Raw genomic sequence first — 24,914 nt, 5'->3', positions numbered from 1 at the left:
TGTGAACATACATTTTTATCTACTTAGGCATATGCATGCACGCACTAACTACACACACACACACACACACACACACACACACACACACACACACACACACACATATATATATATATATATATATATATATATATATATATATATATATATATATATATATATATATGAACTATATTAAAGTTAATGTATTAAGGTGCACTATTACAGCCAGAACATAACCATTCTCACAAAGGTAGCGCGAAGGGCATGTCCTAGCCATCTCCTATCCATTACCGTACACGTAGAACCTTCATAATTCCACTTACAACGTCAATTCTAGCTTTCTCCTGCCATCTGAATTCTAATAGTCTTCTAAAAACTCTATTTTCCGATCGACAATATCTCTTAGTTACAGTTTCTTTGTCTTACCATGATTCATGTCCGTATAACAATAGAGATCGTTCTAGCCCAGGGGTTCCAAACCTTTTTGTTCTTCTGTAACCCACAGGCATTTTTTAAGATTCCTGTGTACCCCTAAAAATCGATAACGAAAAAGAAAAGAAATAAAATTATTTTGATATAATTTCAGTATGAAATCTGTTTGCGTAAATTGCATAAGAATATTAAGGGATATAAGGTATAGAAAAAAAAAAGGTGTAATCTCAAAGCAGATTACATCATGTACTGCGCAGTACAGGATATTCTTTCAGATCCAATGTACCCCCTGAAGAGTACAAAATTAATGTACCACTGGGGGTACATTGAGTTGAATATAGAATTTAGGCCACAGGCCAAGCACGGACCTATGAGGTCATTCAGCGCTGAAATTGAAATTGAGAGTAGAAAGGTTTGAAAGATGTAACAGGAGGAAAACCTCGCAGTTGCACTATGAATCTATCATTGGGAAAGGGTGGAAAGATGGAAGAAAGAGAATATGAATGGAGGTACAGTAAAAGGAACGAAGGGGGTTGCAGCTAGGGGCCGAAAGCAGCAGCAAAGAAACTTAAGTAATGCCTACAGTGCACCACATGAAGTCCACTGACGGCACTAACAACCTATGGAGCTCTGTGGGTAGATGTACTCTACCCCGGCATTAGATAATGTTACTAAATATTTGAAAACTTCAACCTTAATCCTTTCCCCAACTAGTGTTATTTCGTCTATTTGTGCAATCATTATCCTCATTACTCCTCTTTCTTAGGATATTTTTCCTCCCATCTCTATAGACATAATCAGCTGCATCTGCATATTCAAAGCCTGTTAACTTCTAGTTCCTCAATGGTGGAGTGGGTTCCATACTCTACTATCAATCTGGTAGTGCGAGTTCGCTTCCCGCGGCTGGCAGCGCAAAATCAGAGGAATTTATTTCTGGTAATTAGAAATTAATTTCTCAATATGACGTGGTTCGGATCCCACAATAAGCTATGCTTCCCGTTGCTAAGAAACCAACTGGTTCATAGCCGCGTGAAAAAGATCCAATCCTTCAGGCCAACCCTAGGAGAGCTGTTGATCAGCTTATTGGTCTGGTAAATCTAAGATGTACTTAAATTTTTTTTAACTTTCTGTCGTTAACTCAATCTAAACCTTCTCTTTTATATCCCACCACTTTCTTCGTTATAAAATCTATGAGAACGGTGCACAGCAAGGGTGAGATGACATTTCTTTGCAGCACCCCACAATTTATAGCAAATTTATTTGACATGAACCAGCCAATGTATATATATATATATATATATATATGATATATGTATATATATACATATATATATATATATATATATATATATATATGCAGTGTGCGTATTTCTTAATTTAGAGTCAAACAAGCTACTCATATATATATACATATATTCCCTATTTATATAATATAATTTTATATATATATATATATAAAATATATATATAATTTAAATATATATAATATTATATATACATATATATAATATATATCTATATATTATATATGCACAGTATGTGGAATTGTTAATTTAGAGTTGAACAGGGTACTCACCTTTATATATTAAAGCATAAATGTAATTGAGACGGGCAGGGCAATGCCCATTTCCATTTATGGCACAAGAAAAAAAATAACGAGAGGTCTTGGTCTCAAATAAATACTGAACTTTCTTCTGGAGGCAAAAGTCTTAAGAGTCAGGAAGAACGGATGCAGAAAGAAAATCCTAAATCTTGACAGCTGGAGATCTGCAAAGGTCGCTGAACGAAGTAATCCCAGGATTACCGATTTCCAGAGTAAATGTGGGAAGAAGTGGCCAGGTAACTTGCAACGCCTCGTGTGACGAGAATTCTTTCCTTATGTTCAAGAGATTATTATGAATAATACATACAAACACACATAAACATGCGTAATATATATATTATATGTGTGTATTATATATATAAATATTTTTTTTTTTTGCAATTTTGCAAGTTCATCGTTGGACGTGTGGTTTACGTGCTCGCCTACCGATTCGGTGGTCCAAAGTTCGATTCCCCGCTCTGCCAATGTGGAATCAGAGGAATTTGTTTCTGGTGATTAGAAATTAATTTCTCAATATAATGTGGTTCGGATCCCGCAATAAACTGTACTAGGTCCCGTTGCTAGGTAACCAATTGGTTCCAAGCCACGTAAAAATATTTATTCCTTCGGGGCAGTCCTAGTAGAGTTGTTAATCAGCTCAGTGGTCTGGTTAAACTGAGATAGTAATATACTTAACTTTTGTGATGGCGTAACATTATTCTTTAAAAAAACCCATATTATGGGATGTGGTTACATAGCACTATGTTGCGACCTTCTCAAGTAACTACCCTGTTGAGAGCAATAGGGGAATAATGCATTTTTCAAGGGAAGTGAGCCAAACAAGTTTTTCGTAACGTGACATCGATCGGTAAGGTGAGGTCATTAATCATTGAGCTAAAGGAACTCTCTCTCTCTCTCTCGTCTCTCTCTCTCTCTCTCTCTCTTCTCTCTACACGCGCGCGCCACACACACACACACACACACACACACACACACACACACACACACACATATATATATTATATATAATATATATATATATATATATATATATATATATATATACTTAAACACGCAGTATATAAATATGTGTATATATACGTACATGCACAGACATCTATATACTTATATAGTATATATCTATATATATTAAATACATATATATCTAATATATACTATATATATAAATATTATAGTCTTATATATATACACACCTACTACAATACTTTACTACATACAATTCATATATTTCATATTATATATATATATATATATATATATATATATATAATATATGATATATCTTATATTACCAATACCAGTTACAATGAAAATAATCCCTCTGACTGAATGCTATTGCCCAATATCAAAACTGGCTCACGACACGACAAAAATGGAGCACCAACCTAATCTCCAAACATACAAACGACCGTCCAAACCACTACTCGTCGATCAACGATGAAAGGAAGGAAAATGTTCCCCAACAGGAAAAACCTGTTCGAACATTAATGACCCACGCTGATGACACTTGCTATTATGACCTCGGTTTAATTGGGAGTGGATAAAATCGAACGGTACCGTCGTGAAAAGAGGACAATTACTTACCAAATTGCTACCGCGGATGTCATGACAAAAGACTCTATAGAAACTGAAGCAAAATAGAAAAGATTGTACGAAGTTCATTCACTCGAACAGCGTTGTCCGAGACGTGGAGAAAGGATTGCCCCATAACTATCGACATAATCTTGCGTATATTTGGACTGCCACTACTAATAATACCGCTAATGATACGCATTTTTAAGGAGGAAAAGCCTAAACGCATTTAACTTGCCACGGAATAATTTTACATACAACATGACAATCTAAATGTATATAATACAATATGAAACAAACAAGCACATAAACCCATGAACGACAAGCATGAAGGAAAAATTTAAATTGTGACACACGTACTACGTTTTTACGCCATTAAAGAAAAAAAAAGAGTAAAAAATTCAACGATGGCCTTCTATTTTATTAGTGACAAAAACAACAGTATATATATTCAAGTGCTGGCTAATGTCAAATGCCACTGAATGCATGTATATAGAAATATCTATACATCTAGCTATATAAATAATATATACTATACATATATATATAATATGTGATATATATATATATATATATATATATATATATATATATATATCGAGCTACAAATGTCCTTTAATTTCTAATTCGCTCTACCTCGGAATTAATATATTTTCATATATGTAAACTGAAGGGGAATTTTTTAGTTGATAATAATTTCATCCTTTCGTGGGTTTGAACCTCCGCCCAGCGGAAAGAGAAGACATCAGGACTTCAGTGATGTTATCGATTCGGCTAACAAGAACTAGGGAACAGAACTAGTGAGGCGATCACCTAGGAAAAGGAACTAGGGAGGTGATCCCCCTAGAAAAAAGAACTAGGGAGGTGATCCCCCTAGAAAAAGGAACTAGGGAGGTGATCCCCCTAGAAAAAGGAACTAGGGAGGTGATCCCCATAGAAAAAGGAACTAGGGAGGTGATCCCCCTAGAAAAAGGAACTAGGGAGGTGATCCCCCTAGAAAAAGGAACTAGGGAGGTGATCCATTAGCAATAGGAACTAGGGAGGCAATCCCCTAGGAAAAGGAATTAGGAAGGCAATCCCCTAGAAAAAGGAAATAGGGAGTCAATCCCCTAGGAAAATCCCCTAAGAAAAGAAATAGGGAGGCAATCCCCCTAGAAAAAGGAACTAGGGAGGCGATCCCCTAGAAAAAGGAACTATGGAGGTGATTCGTTAGAAAAGGAACTAGGGAAGCAATCCCCAAGGAAAAGGAACTAGGGAGGTGGTCCCTTAGGAAAAGGAACTAGGGAGGCAATCCCCTAGGAAACGGAACTAGGGAGGTGGTCCCTTAGGAAGAGGAAATGGGGAGATGATCCCCTAGGAAAAGGAACTAGGGAGGTGGTCCCTTAGGAAGAGGAAATAGGGAGATGATCCCCTAGGAAAAGGAACTAGGGAGGTGGTCCCTTAGGAAGAGGAAACAGGGAGACGATCCCTTAGGAAAAGGAACTAGGGAGGTGGTCCCTTAGGAAGAGGAAATAGGGAGATGATCCCCTAGGAAAAGGAACTAGGGAGGTGGTCCCTTAGGAAGAGGAAATAGGGAGATGATCCCTAGGAAAAGGAACTAGGGAGGTGGTCCCTTAGGAAGAGGAAATAGGGAGACGATCCCCTAGGAAAAGGAACTAGGAGGTGGTCCTTAGGAAGAGGAAAATAGGGAGATGATCCCCTAGGAAAAGGAACTAGGGAGGTGGTCCCTTAGGAAGAGGAAATAGGGAGATGATCCCCTAGGAAAAGGAACTAGGGAGGTGGTCCCTTAGGAAGAGGAAATAGGGAGACGATCCCCTAGGAAAAGGAACTAGGGAGGTGGTCCCTTAGGAAGAGGAAATCCAGGGAGAGGGGTGATCCCTAGGTAAAAAGGGAAGGAACTAGGGAAAAAGGTGGTCCCTTAGGAAGAGGACAGGGAGATTGATCCTTAGAAAAGGAACTAGGGAGGTGGTCCCTTAGGAAAAGGAGGCTATCCCAGGAGAACTAGGATGGTCCCTTAGGTAAGAAGGAAATAGGGAACTATGGAGGTGGTTCCGTTAGGAAGAGGAACAGGGAAAGATGATCCCCATTAGGAAAAGGAACTAGGGAGGTGGTCCCTTAGGAAGAGGAAACAGGGAGATGATCCCTTAGGAAAGGAACTAGGGAGGTGGTCCCTTAGGAAGAATTAAACAGGAGATTGGACGATCCCTAGGAAAAGGAACCTAGGGAGGTGGTCCCTTAGGAAGAGGAAACAGGGAGATGATCTAAGGGGAATCCCCTAGGAAAAACTGGAAGGGCAATAGGTAGGAGGTGGTCCTTAGGAAGAGGAAAAAAAAAAACAGGGAGACGAATCCCATTAGGAAAACAAGGAACTAGGAGGTGGTCCCTTGGAAGAAGAAAAACAGTGAGACGATCCCCTCCCTTATGGAAAAGGAACTAGGGTGGAGGTGGTCCCTTAGGAAGAGGAAACAAGGAATGATACGATCCCCTTAGGAATGGAATCTAGGGAGGTGGTCCCTTAGGAAGAGGAAACACCCCTAGGAAAGACGATCCCTTAGGAAGAAGGAACTAGGAGGTGGTCCCTTAGGAAGAGGAAACAGGGAGATGATCTTAGAGGAAACTAAGGGAGGGGGTTCCCTTAGGAAAGAGGAAAAAGGGAGAAAATGACCCTAGGAGGTGGGTCCCTTAAGGAACGGGAGGAACCCACAGGGAGGACGGGTCCCTTAGGAAGAACTAGGAGGTGGTTCCTTAGGAAGAGGGTAACAGGAAGGAACGGGATCCCTTAGGGAAAAGGAACTAGAGGTGGTCCCCTTAGGAATAAAGGAAAAGGCATGGAGGAATGATCTTATGGGAAAGGAACCCTACGGAGGTGGTCCCCTTAGGAATGCGGAAAACAGGGAGGATGATCTTAGGAAAAGGAACTAACCCGGAGGTGGTCCCTTATGAATAGGAAAAACAGGTGGATATGGAAAATCCCCTAGGAAGGAACTAGGGAGGTGGTCCCTTAGGAAGATGGAAAACCAGGGAAGACGGGATCCATAGGGAAAAGGACAAGGGAGGGTGGTCCCTTTAGGGAAGATGGAAATCCCTTAGGAAAAAGGCACCCTTAGGGGGTGGGTCCCTTAGGAAGAAGGAAATAGGGAGAAAATGGGGATCCCTTAAGGAAAGGAACCCTAGGGAAAAAAAGGTTGGTCCCTTAGGCAAGGAAAAGGAACATGGGAGACGATTCCCTTAGGAAAAGGAACTAGGGAGGTGGTCCTTAAAGGAAGGAAAAAGGAAATAGGGGAGGGATTGAATCCCCTAGGAAAAGGAACTTAGGGAAGGTGGTCCCTTAGGCAAGGAAAGGCGGGAATAGGGAAAAAGAAAACGATCCCCTAAAAAAAGGAACAGGGAACTAAGGGAAAATGGGTGGGCCCGGAAATCCTTTAGGAAAAGGAAGGGGGGGGGGGGGGGGGGGGGGGGGGGGGGGGGGGGGGGAATAGGGAAAAGGAACGGAATCCCCTAGGAAAAAGGGAACTAGGGAAAAGGGTCGGTCCTTGGGAAGGAAGGAAAATAGGGAGGATGGGAAATACCCTTAGGGAAAGGAACTAGGGAAGGTGGGGGGGTCCCGGCTTAAGGGCCCGGAAGAGGAAATTAGGGAAGAATAATCCAACCCTTAGGAAGAGGAACTTAGGGGAAAAGGTGGTCCCTTAGGAAAAGAAGGAAATAGGGCGAGGAAACGGGATCCCTTAGGCAAAAGGAACTAGGGGATTGGTTCCCTTAGGAAGAGGAAACAGGGAAAATATTGATCCCTTCCTAGGAAAGGAACTAGGGAGGTTGGTCCCTTAGGAAGGGAAACAGGGAGATGGAAAATCCCCTTTAGGAAAAGGACCTAGGCGGGAAAAGGTGGGTCCCCTTAGGAAGAGGAAATAGGGAAAGGAATGGATCCTTATGGGAAAAGGAACCCCTATGGGAGGTGGTCCCTTAAGGAAGAGGAAAACCCGGAAAGGAATGGGATCCCATTAGGTTAAAAGGGCAACCTAAGGGAAGGTTGGGTCCCTTAGGGAAAAGGAAGGGGGGAACAGGTGGAACGGGAATGATCCTAGGAAACCAAGGGAAACCCTTAGGAAGGTTGGGTCCTTAGGAAAAGGAAGGGAAAACCAGGGAAAGAACCGGAATCCCCTTAGGAAAGGAACTAGGGAAAAAGGGGTCCCTTAGGAAGAGGAAACAGGGACGATCCCCTTAGGAAAAAGGAAACTATGGAGGTGGTCCCTTAGGGAAGGAGAGGAAATAGGGAGAAACGATCCCTTAGGAAAGAGGAAAACTAGGGAGGTTGTCCCTTAGGAAGAGGAAAGGGAGACGATCCCTTAGGAAAAGGAACTAGGGAGGTGGTCCCTTCCCGGCCTTAGGTAAGGAAGGAAACCGGGGGGGAAGGGGAAAAAAAAGGGAAAAAAAAAAGGGGAAAAAAAAATTTTGGGGGATCCCTTAGGTAAAAGGAACTAGGGAGGTGGTCCCCTTAGGAAGAAGGAAAAGGGAGATGATCCCTTGAGGGAAAATGAACTAGGGAGGTGGTCCCCTTAATGGAAAAGGAAGGAATAGGGGGATGATCCCCTAGGGGAAAAAAGGAACTAGGGAGTGTGTCCCCTTAGGAAGAGGAAATAGGGAGACGATCCCCTAAAAAGGAACTAGAGGTGGTCCCTTCAGAATTAGGAAATAATAGGGGGAAAAAGAACGATCCTTAGGGATAGGAACTAAAGGCGGCAGGCAATTCCCCTTAGGAAAAAAAAAAGAAAATAGGTTCAAAAGACAATTACCCTAGGGAAAAAAGAACGTAGAGAGGGAGGGGCGATTTCCCTTAAAAAAAGGAACTAGTGAAAGCAAATCCCCTAGGAAAAGGAACTATGGAGGTGGTCCCCTTTAGGAAGGAAGGAAATAGGGAGGCAATCCCCTAAGGGAAAAGTAAAGGAACTAGGGAAGGCAATCCCCTAGGAAAAAGAAAATAGGTAGACAATCCCCTAGGAAAGGAAGAAACTAGGGAGGCGATCCCCGGTAAAAAAGGAACCTTAGGGAAGCAAATCCCCTAGGAAAGGAACTATGGGAGGTGTTTGTCCCCCTTAGAAGAAGAAATAGGAGGCAATCCCCTAAGGAAAAGGAACTATGGAGGTGATCCCTAGTCCAAAGGAACTAAAAAGGCAAAATCCCCCTAGGAAAGGGGGAATTATGGAGGCAATCCCCTAAGGGAAAAGGGACTTAGGGAGGTCCCCATTCCCCTAGGAAAGGAACTTGGGAAAGGCAATCCCTAGGGAAAAAGGAACTAGGGAGGTGGTCCCTTAGGAAAAGGAGGAAATATAGGGAAAGGCGATCCCGGTAGGAAAAGGAACTAAGGGAGTTGTGGTCCCTTAGGCAAGAGGAAACAGGGGATGATTCCCTTAGGAAAAGGCAACTAGGGAGGTCAATCCCCTAGGCGAAAAGGAACTAGGAGGGTGGTCCCTTAGGAAAGAGGAAATAGGAACGAGCCCCCTAGGAAAGGAACTAAGGAGGTGGTCCCCTTGAAGGAAAAGGTTAAAATAAGGAAAACGATCCCTAGGGCGAAAAAGGACTAGGGAATGTGGTCCCATTAGGAAGAGGAAATAAGGGAAACGATCCCCTAGGGAAAAGGAACTAAGGGAGGTGGTCCCCTTAGGGAAAAAGGAAAAAGGGAAAAAAAAAAAATAATGGAAACGATCCCCTAGGGAAAAAGGGCTGGAACTAGGAGGTGTCCCTTACTTGGAAGAGGAAAATCGGGAAAGGGCGATCCCCTGGAAAAGGAACTATGGAGGTGGTCCCTTAGGAAAATGGAAATAGGGAAACGAATCCCCTATGGGAAAAGGAACCTAGGTATGTGGTCCCCTTAGGAAGAGGTAAAATAGGGAGAACGATCCCCTAGGAAAAGTACTAGGGAGGTGGTCCCTTAGGAAAGGAAGGAACAGGGAGATTATCCCTTAGGGAAAAGGGGACTAGGGAGGCAATCCCCTTTAAGGAACAGGAACTGGGAAGGGTGGGTCCCTTAGGAAAGAGAATTAGGGAAACGATCCCTAGGGAAAAGGAACTAGGGAGGTGGTCCCTTAGGAAGAAGGAAATAGGGAAACGATCCCAATAGGAAAGGAGACTAGGGAGGAGTGGGTTCCCTTAAGGAAGAGGAAATAGGGAAAGCGATTCCCTCGGAAAATGAACTAGGGAGTGGTCCCTTAGGAAGAGGAAATATGGGAAACCCCCGATCCCCTAGGAAAAGGAAACTAAGGGAGGTGGTTCCCTTAGGAATGAGGAAACAGGGAGAATGATACCCTTAGGAAAAGACTAGGGAGGCCCCAATCTCCCTAGGAAAAGGAACTAAGGGAGGTGGAGTGTGTCCCTTTAGGAAGAGGAAATAGGGAAACGATCCCCTAGGGAAAAAGGAACTAGGGAGGTGGTCCCCTTTAGGGAAAGGAAGGAAAACAGGGTAATATCAGGGCCCGTAAGGCAAGGAACTAGGGAGGCATTCCGCCCTTAGGAAAAAAAGGAACTAGGGAAAGTGGTCCGTTTCGTAGGGAAGAGGAAATAGGGAAACGATCCCCTTAGGTAAAAGGAACTAAGGGGAGGTGGGTCCCTTAGGAAGAGGAAACAGGGAGACGAATTCCCCTTAGGAAAAGGAACTAGGGAGGTGGTCCCTTAGGAATAGGAAACGGGAGACCTATCCCTTATGAAAAGGAACTAGGTGAGGTGGTCCCTTAGGAAAGAGGAAACGGGAGATGAATCCCTTAGGAAAAGGGAAACTAGGGAGGTGGTCCCCTTAGGAAGAGGGAAAAAGGGAGATGATCCCTTAGGGGAGGAACTAGGGAGGTGGTCCTTAGGAAAAGGAAGGAAAAGGGAGATGATTCTAGGGAGGAACAGGGGGGGTGGTCCCTTAGGAAGAGGAAAAAAGGGAGACGATCCCTAGGAAAAGGAACTAGGGAGGTGGTTCCCTTTAGGTTAAGGGAGGAAATAGGAAAGGACGGGATCCCTTTAGGAAAGGGAAACTAGGGAGGACAAATCCCTTAGGAAAAAAAAAATAAGGGTATGGGACAATACCCTTAGGAAAAAAGGAACTAGGGAGGGTTCGGCCTTAGGAAACTAAAGTGAGCATCCCTAGGAAAAGGAATAGGGAGGTGGTCCCCTTAGGAAGAAGGAAAAGGAGGCAATCCCTTTAGGAAAAAGGAACTGGGAGGTCCCCTTTTAGGAAGAGGAAAAAGGGGCATCCCTTAGGAAAAAGAACTAGGGAGGGGTCCCCTTAGGAATAGGGAAGCAATCCCCTAGGAGGAACTAGGGGAGGTGGTCCCCTAGGAAGAGGAAATAGGGAAGGCATCCCCTAAGGACGGAATCTAGGGGAGGGTGTTGGAACCCCGGATTTAGGGAGATTAAGGAACTAAAAAGGATCCCCTAGGAAAAAGGGAAAATTAGGGAGGCAATCCCCTAGGAAAAAAGGACTAGGGAGGCCCCATCCCCTAGGCTATGGGAAGGCAATCCCCATAGGAAAGGAAACTAGGGAGGTGGTCCCTTAGGAAAAGAAGGAAATAGGGAGATTCCCCGGCCTAGGGAAAAGGGAACCTAGAGGTGGTGCGCTTAGGGAAAAGAAGGGGACAACCCAAAAAAAAGGGAAGGGAATGAATCCCCGGTAGGGAAAAGGCCCCACTAAGGGGAGGCAATCCCTAGGAAAAGGAACTAGGGAGGTGTACCCCTGGTAAAAGGAAGGAAAGGGAAATTAGGGAACAACGCGGGCATGGAAAGGAATAAAAGGACCCCAAGGAAAATACGGGTGGTCCCTTAGGGAAGAGGAAATAAGGGAAACGATCCCCTAGAAAAGAATTGGGGAGGCTAGGAAGAGGCGGGAGGAATGCCCGGAGGAAAATAGGGAAACGGAAATCCCTGGGGCTTAGGGTAAAAAATTTAAGGGTAGGGAAGATGGCCCTAGGTGTCCTTAAGGAAAAGGTAGGGAAACGTCCCCTAAGGAAAAGGAAACTAGGGAGGTGGTCCCTTAGGAAGGAGGAAATAGGGAAACGAATCCCCTAAGGAAAAGGGAACTAGGGGAGGGTGGTTCCCTTAAGGAAGGGAAATAGGGAAGAATACGGGATCCCAAGGAACAGGGAAAACTAGGGAAAAAGGTAGGGGGTGGCCCATTAAATGGGCAAGATAGGAAAGGGAAAAGGGAAAAAGTCCCCTTAAAAGGAATAGGGAAAGGGAACCCCTAGGAAAAAAAGGGAGGTGGTCCCTTAGGAAAGAGGAACCAGGGAGATGATCCCTTAGGAAAAGGAAACTAAGGGAGGCAAATCCCCTAGGAAAAGGAAACTAGGGAGGTGGTCCCTTAAAGGAAGAGGAAATAGGGAAACGATCCCTGGAAAAGGACTAGGGAAGGTGGTCCCTTAAGGAAGAGGAAAATAGGGAAAACGATTCCCCTAGGAAAAGGAAACTAGGGAAGGGTGGTCCCTTAGGAAAGAGGAATAGGGAAACGATTCCCTCGGAAAAGGAAACAGGGAGGTGGTCCCTTACGGAAGAGGAAATAGGGAAACGATCCCCTAGGAAAAAGGAACTAGGGAGGTGGTCCCTTAGGAAAGAGGAACAGGGAGAATGATCCCCTTAGGAAAAGGAAACTAAGGGGAGGCAATCCCCTAGGAAAAGGAACTAGGGAGGTGGTCCCTTAAGGAAGAGGAAAATGGGAAACGATCCCCTGGAAAAGGAAATAGGGGAAGGGGTCCCCTTTAGGAAAGGAAACAGGGAGAATGGAACCCTTAGGAAAAAGGAACTTAGGGAGGCAATCCCTAAGGAAAAGGAACCAGGGAGGTGGTCCCTTAGGAAGAGGAAATTAGGGAAACGATCCCCTAAGGAAAAGGAACTAGGGAGGTGGTCCCTTTAGGAAAGAGGAAACGGGAGAAACGATCCCCTTAAGGAAAAGGAACAGGGAGGTTGGTCCCTTAGGAAAGAGGAAACGGGGGAGACGATCCCTTAGGAAAAGGGAAACTAGGGAGGTGGGTTCCCTTAGGAAGAGGAAAACAGGGAGATGATCCCTTAGGAAAAGGAACTAGGGAGGCAATCCCCTAGGAAAAGGAACTAGGGAGGTGGTCCCTTAGGAAGAGGAAATAGGGAAACGATCCCCTAGGAAAAGGAACTAGGGAGGCAATCCCCTAGGAAAAGGAACTAGGGAGGTGGTCCCTAAGGAAGAAGGAAAATAGGGAAACGACCCCTAGGAAAGGAAACTAGGGAGGTGAATTCCCCCTAGAAAAAAAGAACTAGGGATGTGATCCCCCTAGAAAAAAGGAACTAGGAGGTGATCCCCCTAGAAAAAGAACTAGGGATGTGATCCATAGGAAAAGGAACTAGGGAGGTGATCCCCCTAGAAAAGGAACTAGGGAGGTGATCCCCCTAGGGAAAAAGGAAACTAGGAGGTTCCCCCTAGCAATAGGAACTAGGGAGGCAATCCCCTAGGAAAAGGAATTAGGAGGCAATCCCCTAGAAAAAGGAAATAGGGAGTCAATCCCCTAGGAAAATCCCCTAAGAAAAGGAAATAGGGAGGCAATCCCCCTAGAAAAAGGAACTAGGGAGGCGATCCCCTAGAAAAAGGAACTATGGAGGTGATTCGTTAGAAAAGGAACTAGGGAAGAAAAGGCATCCCAGGAAAAGGAACTAGGGAGGTGGTGGGAGGTGGCCCTTAGGAAAAGGAAATGGGGAGATGATCCCCTAGGAAAGGAACTAGAGATGGTCCCTTAGGAAGAGGAAATAGGGAGATGATCCCCTAGGAAAAGGAACTAGGAGGTGGTCCTTAGGAAGAGGAAAATAGGGAGACGATCCCTTAGGAAAAGAAAAGGACTACGGAGGTGGTCCCTTAGGAAGAGGAAAGGGGATAGGAAAAGGAATGGGCAGGCCCCTTATGAGGGAGACATAGCGGGAGTGGTCCCTTAGGAAAAGAGGAAATAGATATGAAAAACTAGGGTGAGGAAGTAGGGAGTGCCCCTCTTAGCTTTTAGAAGAGGAAATAGGGAGACGATCCCCTAGAGGAACTAGGGAGGTGGTCCCCTTAGGAAAGGGAAGAGGAATAGGGAGATGATCCCCTAGGAAAAGGAACTAGGGTCCCGGAAGAGTGGGTGTCCTTAGGAAGAGGAAACTAGGGAGAGATCCCCTAGGAAAAAGGAACTAGATGTGGTCTTAGGAAGAGTAATAGGGAGACGATCCCTAGAAAAGGAACTAGGGAGGTGGTCCCTTAGGAAGAGGAAATAGGGAGAGATCCCCACCCCTAGGAAAAGGAACTAGGGAGGTGGTCCCTTAGGAAAGGGAAAATAGGGAGATTAATCCACTTAGGAAGAGGAACTAGGGAGGGGGTGGTCCCTTAGGAAGAGGAAATAGAGAAACGTATCCCTAGGAAAAGGAACTAGGGAGGTGGTCCCTTAGGAAGAGGAAACAGGGAGATGATCCCTTAGGAAAAGGAACTAGGGAGGTGGTCCCTTAGGAAGAGGAAACAGGGAGATGATCCCTTAGGAAAAGGAACTAGGGAGGTGTCCCTTATTAAGAGGAATAGGGAGATGATCCCCTAGGAAAGGAAAACTATGGAGGGGTGGTCCCTTAGGTGGTAAACAGGAAGATGATCCATTAGGAAAAGGAACTAGGGAGGTTGTCCCTTAGGAAGAGGAAACAGTGAGATGATCCCCTAGGAAAAGGAACTAGGGAGGTGGTCCCTTAGGAAGAGGAAACAGGGAGACGATCCCCTAGGAAAAGGAACTAGGGAGGTGGTCCCTTAGGAAGAGGAAACAGGGAGACGATCCCTTAGGAAAAGGAACTAGGGAGGTGGTCCCTTAGGAAGAGGAAACAGGGAGACGATCCCCTAGGAAAAGGAACTAGGGAGGTGGTCCCTTAGGAAGAGGAAACGGGGAGATGATCCCTTCGGAAAAGGAAACTAGGGAGGTGGTCCCTTAGTAGAGGAGGAACAGGAGACGATCCCTTAGGAAAAAGGAACTATGGGATGTGGTCCCCGTTAGGAGAGTAAACAGGGAGATTATCCCTTAGGAAAATAAAGACTAGGGAGTGGTCCCTTGGAAGAGGGAAAACAGGGAGACGATCCCTTAGGAAAAAGGTTGGGAACTTAGGGAGGTGTCCCCTGGAAAGGAAGGAACCTTTAGGAAAGGAAACAGGAGCGATCCCCTAGGAAAAGGAACTAAGGGAAGTGGTGCCCTTAAGGGAAGGAGGAATACAAGGGAGACGATCCCCTTAAGGAAAAGGAACTAAGGGAAAGGTGGTCCCTTGGGAAAGAGGAAACAGGGAGACGATCCCACTAGGAAAGGAACTAGGGAAGGTGGTCCTATAGGAAGAGGAAACGGGGAGAATGACCCTTAGGAAAGGAACTAGGGAGGTGGTCCCTTAAGGAAAGAGGAAACGGGAAGACGATCCCTTAGGAAAAAGGAACTGTGGAGGTGGTCCTTAGGAAGAGGAAAACAGGGAGATGATCCTTAGGATAAGAACTAGGGAGGTGGTCCCCTTAGGAAGAGGAAACAGGGAGACGAATCCCTTAGGAAAGGAACTAGGGAGGTGGTCCTTTGGAAAGAGGAAACAGGGAGAACGAATCCCCTAGGGAAAGGAACTAGGGAGGTGGTCCCTTAGGAAGGAGGAAACAGGGATACGATCCCCTAGAAAAGGAAAGGGAACTAGTGAGGTGGTCCCTTAGAATAGAGGAAACAGGAGACGATCCCCCTAGAAAAAGAACTAGGGAGTGATCCCTTAGGAAGAGGAAATAGGGAGACGATCCCTTAGAAAAAGGAAACTAGGGAGGTGGTCCCTTAGGAAGAGAAACAGGGGAGATGATCCCTTAGGAAAAGGAAACTAGGGGAGGTGGTCCCTTAGGAGAGGAAACAGGGGAGATGATCCCTTTAGAAAAGGAACTATGGAGGTGGTTCCCTTAGGAAGAGGAAAACAGTGAGATGATCCCCTAGGAAAAGGAACCAGGGAGGTGGTCCCTAGGAAGAGGAAACAGGGAGACGATCCCCTAGGAAAAGGAACTAGGGAGGTGGTCCCTTAGGAAGAGGAAACAGGGAGACGATCCCTTAGGAAAAGGAACTAGGGAGGTGGTCCCTTAGGAAGAGGAAATAGGGAGACGATCCCTTAGGAAAAGGAACTAGGGAGGTGGTCCCTTAGGAAGAGGAAACAGGGAGACGATCCCTTAGGAAAAGGAACTAGGGAGGTGGTCCCTTAGGAAGAGGAAACAGGGAGATGATCCCTTAGGAAAAGGAACTAGGGAGGTGGTCCCTTAGGAATAGGCTAGGGAGATGATCCCTTAGGGAAAAGGAACTAGGGAGGTGGTCCCTTAGAAGAGGAAATAGGGAGACGATCCCCTAGGAAAAGGAACTAGGGAGGTGGTCCCTTAGATAGAGGAAATAGGGAGACGATCCCTTAGGATAAGGAACTAGGGAGGCAATCCCCTAGAAAAAGAAAATAGGTAGACAATCCCCTAGGAAAAAGAACTAGGGAGGCGATTCCCTAAAAAAAGGAACTAGTGAAGCAATCCCCTAGGAAAAGGAACTAGGGAGGTGGTCCCTTAGGAAGAAGAAATAGGGAGGCAATCCCCTAGGAAAAGGAACTAGGGAGGCAATCCCCTAGAAAAAGAAAATAGGTAGACAATCCCCTAGGAAAAAGAACTAGGGAGGCGATCCCCTAAAAAAAGGAACTAGGGAAGCAATCCCCTAGGAAAAGGAACTAGGGAGGTGGTCCCTTAGGAAGAAGAAATAGGGAGGCAATCCCCTAGGAAAAGGAACTATGGAGGTGATCCCCTAGGAAAAGGAACTAGAAAGGCAATCCCCTAGGAAAGGGAATTAGGGAGGCAATCCCCTAGGAAAAGGGACTAGGGAGGTCATCCCCTAGGAAAAGGAACTAGGGAGGCAATCCCCTAGGAAAAGGAACTAGGGAGGTGGTCCCCCTGGGAAAGAGGCCCAAAATAGGGGTCAAACGAAGGTCCCTAGGTAAAGGGAAACTATGGGAGGTGGTCCCTTAGGAAGAGGAAACCTAGGGAAAACGATTCCCTAGGAAAAGGAACTAGGGAGGTGGGTTCCCTTAGGAAGAGGAAATAGGGAAAACGATCCCCTAGAAAAGGGAACTAGGAGGTGGTCCCTTATGAAGGGAAAGGACACAGGTTGAGATGATCCCAAAACCTTAGGAAAAGGAACTAGGGAGGCAATCCCCTAGGAAAAAGGAAACTAGGAGAGGTGGTACCCTTAGGAAGAGGAAATAGGGAAACGATCCCTAGGCCCAAAAGGGAACTTAGGGTTAGGTGGCCCTATCCCCCTTAGGAAGAGGAAATAGGGTAAAAAAAACGATTCCCCTTAGGTTGGGAAAAAGGAACTAGGGAGGAGGTGGTCCCACCCTTAGGAAGAGGAAACAGGGAGATGATCCCTTAGGAAAAGGAACTAGGGAGGCAATCCCCTAGGAAAAGGAACTAGGGAGGTGGTCCCTTAGGAAGAGGAAATAGGGAAACGATCCCCTAGGAAAAGGAACTAGGGAGGTGGTCCCTTAGGAAGAGGAAACAGGGAGACGATCCCTTAGGAAAAGGAACTAGAGGTGGTCCCCTTAGGAAGAAGGAAAACAGGGAGATGATCCCTTAGGAAAAGGAACTAGGGAGGTGGTCCCTTAGGAAGAGGAAACAGGGAGATAGATCCCTTTAGGAAAAAGGAACTAGGGAGGCAATCCCCTAGAAAAGAAAGGAACTAGTGAGGTGGTCCTTAGGAAGAGGAAATAGGGAAAACGATCCCATAGGGAAAAGGAACTAGGAGGTGGTCCCTCTTACGAATAGGAAAACAGGAGATGATCCCTTAGGAAAGGAACTAGGGAGGCAATCCCTAGGAAAAGGGAACCTAGGGAGGTGGTCCCTTAGGAAGAGGAAAATAGGGAAATGATCCCCTAGGAGGAAAAGGAACTAGGGAGTGGGTTCCCTTAGGAAGAGGAAATAGGGAGACGACCCCCTAGGAAAGGAACTAGGGAGGTGCCCCTACCTTAGGAAAGAGGAAATAGGGAGACGATCCCTTAGGAGGAACTAGGAGGTTGTCCCTTAGGAAGAGGAAACAGGAGCGATCCCTTAGGAAAAGAACTACCGGAGGTGGTCCCTTAGGAAGAGAAACAGGGAGATGATCCCTTTTAAGGAAAAAGAACTAGGGATGGCAATCCCCTGGGAAAAGGAAAACTAGGATGGTCCGTTCCCCTTAGGAAGAGGAAAATGGGGAAACGATCCCCTAGGAAAAGGAAAAAACTAGAGGTGGTCCCGGTTCCCTTCTAGGAAGGAGGAAAGAGGAGAGTGATCACCCTTAGGAAAAGGAACTAGGGAGGCAAAAAAGTTAACTAGGGAGGTGGTCCCTTAGAAGAGGAAATAGGACAACGATCCCCTTAGGAAAAGGAACTAGGGAGGCCAAATCCCCTAGGAAAAGGAACTAGGGAATGGTTGGTCCCTTAGGAAGAGGAAACAGAGATGATGGCCCTAGGAAAGGACCTAGGGAGGCACTCCCCTTTAGGAAGACTAGGGATGTCCTTAGGAAAAGGAAGGAAACCTGGTAGGAAAACATCCCTTAGGAAAAAGGAAACTAGGAGGTGTCTTTAGGGAAGAGGAAAATGGGAGAAATCCCCTAGAAAAGGAACTAGGGAGTGGTCCCTTAGGAATAGGAAATAGGAAGACGATCCCCTAGGAAAAGGAACTAGGGAGGTGGACGTTCCCTAGGAAAAGAGGAAATAGGGAGACGATCCCCTGAAAAAGGAACTAGGGGGGAAGGTGGTCCCTTAGGAAGAGGAAACAGGGAGATGATCCCCTAGGAAAAAGGAAGGGAACTAGGGAGTCGGGTCCTTAGGAAGAAAGGAAAACCTAGGGAGACGTCCCCAGGTGGAACTAGGGAGGGGTCCCACTTTAGGAAGGAAATAGGGAACGAATCCCCTAGGAAAAGGAACTAGGAAAGGTGGTCCCTTAGGAATAGGATAGGGAGACGATCCCCTAGGGAAAAGGAACTAGGGAGGTGGTCCCTTAGGAGAGGAAACAATGGGAGACGATCCAAGGAAAAGGAAAACTAGAGGTGGTCCCTTAGGAAAAGGGAAACAGGGACGATCCCCTTAGGAAAAGGGAACGAGGGAGGTGGTCCCTTAGGAAGAGGAAATAGGGAGACGATCCCCTAGGAAAAGGAACTAGGGAGGTGGTCCCTTAGGAAAGATTGGAAATAGGGAGGACGATCCCTAGGAAAAACAAGAACTAGGGAGGTGGTCCCTTAGGAAGAGGAAATAGGGAGACGATCCCCTAGGAAAAGGAACAGGGAAGGTGGCTAGGGAGGTAAAGGGGGTCCCCTTAGGAAGAGGAAAAACAGGGAAGAGATCTAGGAAAAGGAACTACGGCATGGCCCCTTAGGAAAAGGAAGGAAACTGGGAGCGATCCCCTAGAAAAGGAACTAGGGAGGGGGTCCCTTAGGAAGAGGAAACAGGGAGACGATGGCCCTAGGAAAAGGTAACTAGGGATGGGTGGGTCCCTTAGGAAGAGGAAATAGGGAGATGATCCCCTAGGTAAAGGAACTAGGGAGGTAGTCCCTTAGGAAGAGGAAACAGGGAGATTATCCCTTAGGATAAGGAACTAGGGAGGTGGTCCCTTAGGAAGAGGAGACAATCCCCTAGGAAAAGGAACTAGGGAGGTGATCCTCTAGGAAACAAAACTAGGGAACTGATCCCTGAAGGGAATAAGAGCTGGGAAAGAGAACCCTCTGAAAAGGGTTTCTTTCTCCTGATGTGCAGGATTCCCAGGAAGATCTAAAGAGGCAAACACCCAGTGAAAACACTAGGGAGACGATCCCCTAGGGAAAAAACTGGGGAGGCAATCCCGTAGGATAAAAAAACTAAGGTGGTGATCCCTAGGAAAAGGAACTTTGGAGGTGATCCTACAGGGAAAAAGACTGGGCAGGTGATCCTCTAGGAAAAAGCTGGGGAGACAAACCCCCAGGAAAAAGATTGGAAAGATAAGCTTCAAAGGCTTGGGAGGGGAAGCATGAAAGGCGCTGCCTGCCATTGTCCCTGGCAGGTGAACCAGTCAGGAGTCTCTGTCTATTGGCAGCGATCTTCCCATCACCACCACCTCCACTCTCCAACACTTGCATAGGTGCAACAGATATTGCACCATTCCTTCTGTGCAAGCATTGGTGATTGGGCTGGTGGTACTGGGAAGATCACTGCCGGTGGATGGAGGCTCCTGATTGGTTTGCTTTCTAACGGACAATTACTGCCAACACCTCTATGAAGTCAAGCACATCATGAGAGAAGCCCAGTCTACATGTCATGCTGTGCAAGAGACTTTTCCTCCAGATGTCGGTATGGATGGCACTGCCCGCCAGCATCCCTGGTGAGGGAACCAGTCGGAAACCTCCATCCACTAGCAGCAATCTTCCCAGCACAGCCATCCACAACACGTTAATCTCCATCGCTCACAAGGGGGGGGGGGGTGCAACCATCTGTTGCACCTATGCGAGTGCTGGAGATTGGGGGAGTGGTGGGGATGGCTGTGCTGGGAAGATTGCTGCCAGTGGATGGAGGTTTCCGACTGGTTCCCTCACCAGGGATGCTGGCGGGCAGTGCCATCCATACCAACATCTGGAGGAAAAGCCTCTTGCGCAGCATGACATTTAGACTGGGCTTCTCTCATGATGTGCTTGACTTCATAGAGGTGTTGGCAGTAATTGTCCGTTAGAAAGCAAACCAATCAGGAGCCTCCATCCACCGTCAGTGATCTTCCCAGTGCCACCAGCCCAATCACCAATGCTTGCATAGAGGGAATGGTGCAATATCTGTTGCACCAATGCAGCGTTGGAGAGTGGGGGTGGTGGTGATGGGAAGATCGCTGCCAGCAGACGTATACTCCTGACTGGTTCACCTGCCAGGGACGATAGCAGGCAGCTCCGTTCATGCTTGCCTCCCAAGCCTTTGGAGCTTATCTTCCCAATCTTTTTCCTGGGGGTTTGTCTCCCCAGCTTTTTCCTAGTGGATCACCTCCCCAGTATTTTTCCCTGTGGGATCACATCCACAGTTCCTTTTACTAGGGATCACCGCCCTAGTTTCTTTTATGCTACGGGATTGCCTCCCGTTTTTCATCCTAGGGCATCACCTCCCAAGTCTTTGTCCTGGGAGATTGTCTCCCTAGTGTTTCTACTGGGTGTTCCCCTCTTTAGATCTTTCTGGGGAATTCTGCACATCAGGAGAGAAGCCCAGTCTAAATGCTGTGTAGGAGAGACTCTTCTTCCAGACGTTGGTATGGATGTCACTGCCTGCCAGCATCCCTGGCGAGGGAACCAATCAGGAACCCCCATCCACTGGCAGCAATCTTCCAAGCACAACCATCATCCCCACCACCTTAATCTCCAATGCTCAACGCGGGGGGGGATAGTGCAACCATCTGCTGCACCTACGTGAGCACTGGAGATTGGGGGGAGCGGTGGGGGCAGTGGTGATAGGAAGACCACCACCAGTGGATGGAAGATCCCGATTAGTTCACTCGCCAGGGATGCTGGTTGGCAGGGCCATCCATACCGACGTCTGGAGGAAGAAAGTCTCCTGCAAAGCATTTAGACTGGGCTTCTCCCTCCTGATGTACAGGGCTACCTAGAGGCGTGGGCAGTAATCATCACCTCCCCAGTTCTTTGTTCTGGGGGATCTTCTCCCTAGCTCAGATTTTCTTGGGGAATCCTCATCTGAGCAATCTAATTAGGCTCCTTCATTATTCATCATCAGAGTCATCATCAGACTCCTCAACTGAATCGCTATCACATTCATCTTGTGATTCTTCGCCAGAAGTAGCGTCAATTTCATCACCTCCCTCAGAAGATTCCTCGTTAGGAATATCTTCCCATGCATCATCATTATCTTCATCATCAGCGTCATATTCATCACCTTCCTCGTCTGATTCTTCGAGATATTCCTCATTAGGGATATCTTCCCATGCATCATCTTCATTCTCGTCCTCCTCATCCTCCAATACTTCATCGTCATCCTCCTCCTCCAGTTGGCCAAAACTTGATTCATTTTCTAAATAATCACTATGGGAACATTCCATTAATGCTAAATTCCCTTCAACATCGGAATCATCTTCTGAATCAGATTCAGATTCGTCATCAGAATCAGATTCTGAATCAGATTCAGATTCTTCATCAGAATCATCTTCTGAATCAGATTCAGATTCGTCACCAGAATCAGATTCGTCATCAGAATCAGAATTATTTTTCCAGTCACAATCACTTTCTGATTCATCGACCTCATCATCATCCTCTAACCATTCTGGTAGGTTAGGATTTTTAAATACTTCAGCTGCATACTCTTCAAGAGCTTGCCTGGTGTTGTCATATTTTTTCTTCTCCTTTTTATTACTTAATAAATCATTCGCATAATTGATTTGAAGCATGAGTAAATGCGCGCTGTCTTTGTCAGCCTCTTTGTTCTTATCGGGGTGGTATTTTAAGGCACTCTTCCTGTAGGCAATTCTTATTTCATCCAGAGCAACATCTGTCTCAACTCCTAGGACTCTGTAGGGGCAACCATATTGTTGCATTTTCTCCAGGTCTTCAGCCAGTGATATTAAGTATTCTCCATTTTTATCTTCATCCAATCTTGTAAACTCGTTAATAGCATCTGTGTGTCTTCCTAGTAATAAGAAGCACAAGCCTAGACGTAACCTGCAGTCCTCCTGGTCCTCATCCACAGCCAGAACACTGATGAAACATTCACATGCCTCTTGCAACTTTCCAAGGCTGCACAAAATGTTTCCTTTAATTCTGGCCAAGTCGACTGATACCCAAGGATAGAGACATCCCAGAGACATGGCCACAGCAATATTTTCCAGGGCAATGTCATAGTCCTTGGCATCAATCATCCCAGGAAGAGCTTCCCATAGCATCCTCTGCTCTATAAATTTTTGTGCTATCAATGCCCTTGGGTGATTTGGGCATATATCTAGCACCTGCGACAAAAGGTTTCTGGAATTCCAGAACTCCAAATTGCACGCACTGAGCAAAGCTGACTCTATTTTAATAATAAAAGAGTCCTTGAATTCTTTGGGAAGATCATTTAGCACATCCTGGGCCTCGTCTGTCCTGGCTAGCGTCAACAAACATCTTACCTCCTTGACCCGACACTCTAACTCGTTGCCAAACCGTTTTACAATAATTCTCAAGAGAGCAAGAGCAGAATCGAAATCTTGATCATCAATACATCGGTCTACCTCAGATTTGAGCACTGCTCGATGATCAAGGGTTTCAATTTGGGTGTTCTTTTGGGTCAGCTTACATTCTGCCTCTCTGAGTTTGCCCTCTGCCTCCTGCGCCTTCTCTTCTGCCTTTTCAAGCCTGTCTTTCGCCTCTTTCAGCCGTCTAGATACTTCATCATATTCTTTCTGCAAAACCTGAATGTCATCATGGCCTTGATAAGTTTTATTATCCGTGTGGGTCTCAATTTCAGAGTTCTGACCAGAAATTCCATTCCTCAGTTCTGGCACACTTTCATCTCCACACATTAGGGCTTCCAACATCTGGGTTAAATCGCTCCACTGCTTCATGTAATTGTTCCTCTCTTGTTGAGCCCTGTTATATTGTTCCTGTTTTCTTCTCTGCATGTAATCAAATAGTTCTTCGTTTCTCTCTTTTCCCTGCTGCTCTTCTTCAGTAATGTTTTGCTGATTTTCATTTCCATGCTCGAGTGCAATGTGATCGAGATGGAAATTCCTCTCAGCAATTCCATGGAGAAGTGCCATCAGCAAATATTTATCTTCATTCCTCAACGTTTGTTCTTTTATCCTCTGCTGTTCTCGGGCACGTTCCTGCTCTTGAAGCAGATTCCTCACCATTTCTAGCAGTCTCTCTATTTCGTCGTCCTTTTCCTTGAGGTCCTCTTGATACTGCATCTTCATTTCATTATGCTCTTCCTCCTTCTCCTTGATAAACAGATGATTTTCGTTTAGCTGATCTTCAGCAAGTTTGACATTATCTTTCATCTCCCTTACGCTGTTGACTGCCATTTCCATTTCCTTTTCACAGTCCTTCAGTTTTCCTCGAAGGTCCTCTTCACGATGCTTTGTCATCTCGACCTCTTTGTTAACTTCTTCAAACTTCTGCTGCCAGAAGAAACTTATTTCTACATATTCTTCTGCCCTCTGCCTTAGCAGTTGTTGTTCTAACCCTGCTTCTATCAGTGCATTTGCCCATTTTTGTTCCAACGCTTCATTTTCACCTTTCAGTCTCTCTACTTCAAGTAACAACTCTTTTACTTGACTGTTCCTATGCTCCAGCAGTTCTTTGAAAAGGTTAACTTTTCTTTCATTTCCTTTTACTTCTATTAAGAAGCTTTCCATCTCCTTCTCGCGTTGGAGAGCAACTTCGAGTTGATCGTGAAGTTTTTCTATCACCTCATCCTTCTTTTTGATTTCTCCTTCAAAGTAATCTTTAAGACTGTTCTCTTTTTCCTGTATGATGTTAAAGCAAAGGCCGATCTCGTTCTCTGCCTCTTCCAGTTCCGCCAACAGTGATGCCATCTGGATATCATCTTGTTTAATTTTTTTGGCCAACTGTTGCTTTTCGAGTTTCAGTCTTCGTTCGACGCTCAACATATCTTCTATTTGGCAATCCTTCTGCTGGAGCCTTTCTTCCAGGGACAGCAAAGAACTCTTTATCTCAAGCTCTCGTGCTCTCGCGTCTTCCAGCAGAGCCTCCATCTCCTTCCCACGGAGGAGAGCACTTCCAAGTTCCTCGTGAAGTTTTTCTATCACCTCATCCTTCTTTTTAATTTCTCCTTCAAAGTAATCCTTAAGACTGTTCTCTTTTTCCTGTATGATGTTAAAGCAATGGCCGATCTCGTTCTCTGCCTCTTCCAGTTCCGCCAACAGTGATGCCATCTGGATATCATCTTGTTTAATTTTTTTGGCCAACTGTTGCTTTTCGAGTTTCAGTCTTCGTTCGACGCTCAACATATCTTCTATTTGGCAATCCTTCTGCTGGAGCCTTTCTTCCAGGGACAGCAAAGAACTCTTCATCTCAAGCTCTCGTGCTCTCGCGTCTTCCAGCAGAGCCTCCATCTCCTTCCCACGGAGGAGAGCACTTCCAAGTTCCTCGCTCATGTCCTGTTTCTCCATTTCCAAGTCGTTTATCCTGTCATCCATTTCCTGGACCACCTCTTCGTATTCATCGGCAAATTTATTCCAGCGTTCTTCCGCTTCTTGTAACTTTCTGTCCTTCTCTTCCAACATCTCTCTCAGTTTCCTGTTTTCAGCATCCTTGTCATCCTTTATCTTTTCAAAGTCGTGTTCGGTTTTTTCCAGAACTTTCCTAAGACG

General features: G+C 45.8%; 2 protein-coding genes across 2 annotated transcripts in view; both read right to left on the bottom strand.

The window, feature by feature from the left end:
• The window catches only part of LOC135212575 (adenosine receptor A2b-like), a 348,426-nt gene that overhangs the window by 68,865 nt on the left and 254,647 nt on the right, over window positions 1-24,914 (bottom strand).
• The window catches only part of LOC135212393 (putative uncharacterized protein MYH16), a 3,665-nt gene continuing 65 nt past the window's right edge, over window positions 21,315-24,914 (bottom strand). The window contains exon 1 of the mRNA XM_064245763.1: window positions 21,315-24,914. This exon is cut by the window's right edge and continues 65 nt beyond it. Coding sequence (XP_064101833.1) covers window positions 21,315-24,827 — 3,513 coding nt within the window. The 5' untranslated portion in view covers window positions 24,828-24,914.

This window comes from Macrobrachium nipponense, chromosome 41 (genome assembly GCF_015104395.2).
Source record: "Macrobrachium nipponense isolate FS-2020 chromosome 41, ASM1510439v2, whole genome shotgun sequence".
NCBI classification, from domain to species: domain Eukaryota; kingdom Metazoa; phylum Arthropoda; class Malacostraca; order Decapoda; family Palaemonidae; genus Macrobrachium; species Macrobrachium nipponense.
The sequence above is the reverse complement of the archived record's forward strand: the minus strand, read 5'-3'. Positions and strand labels throughout refer to the sequence as shown.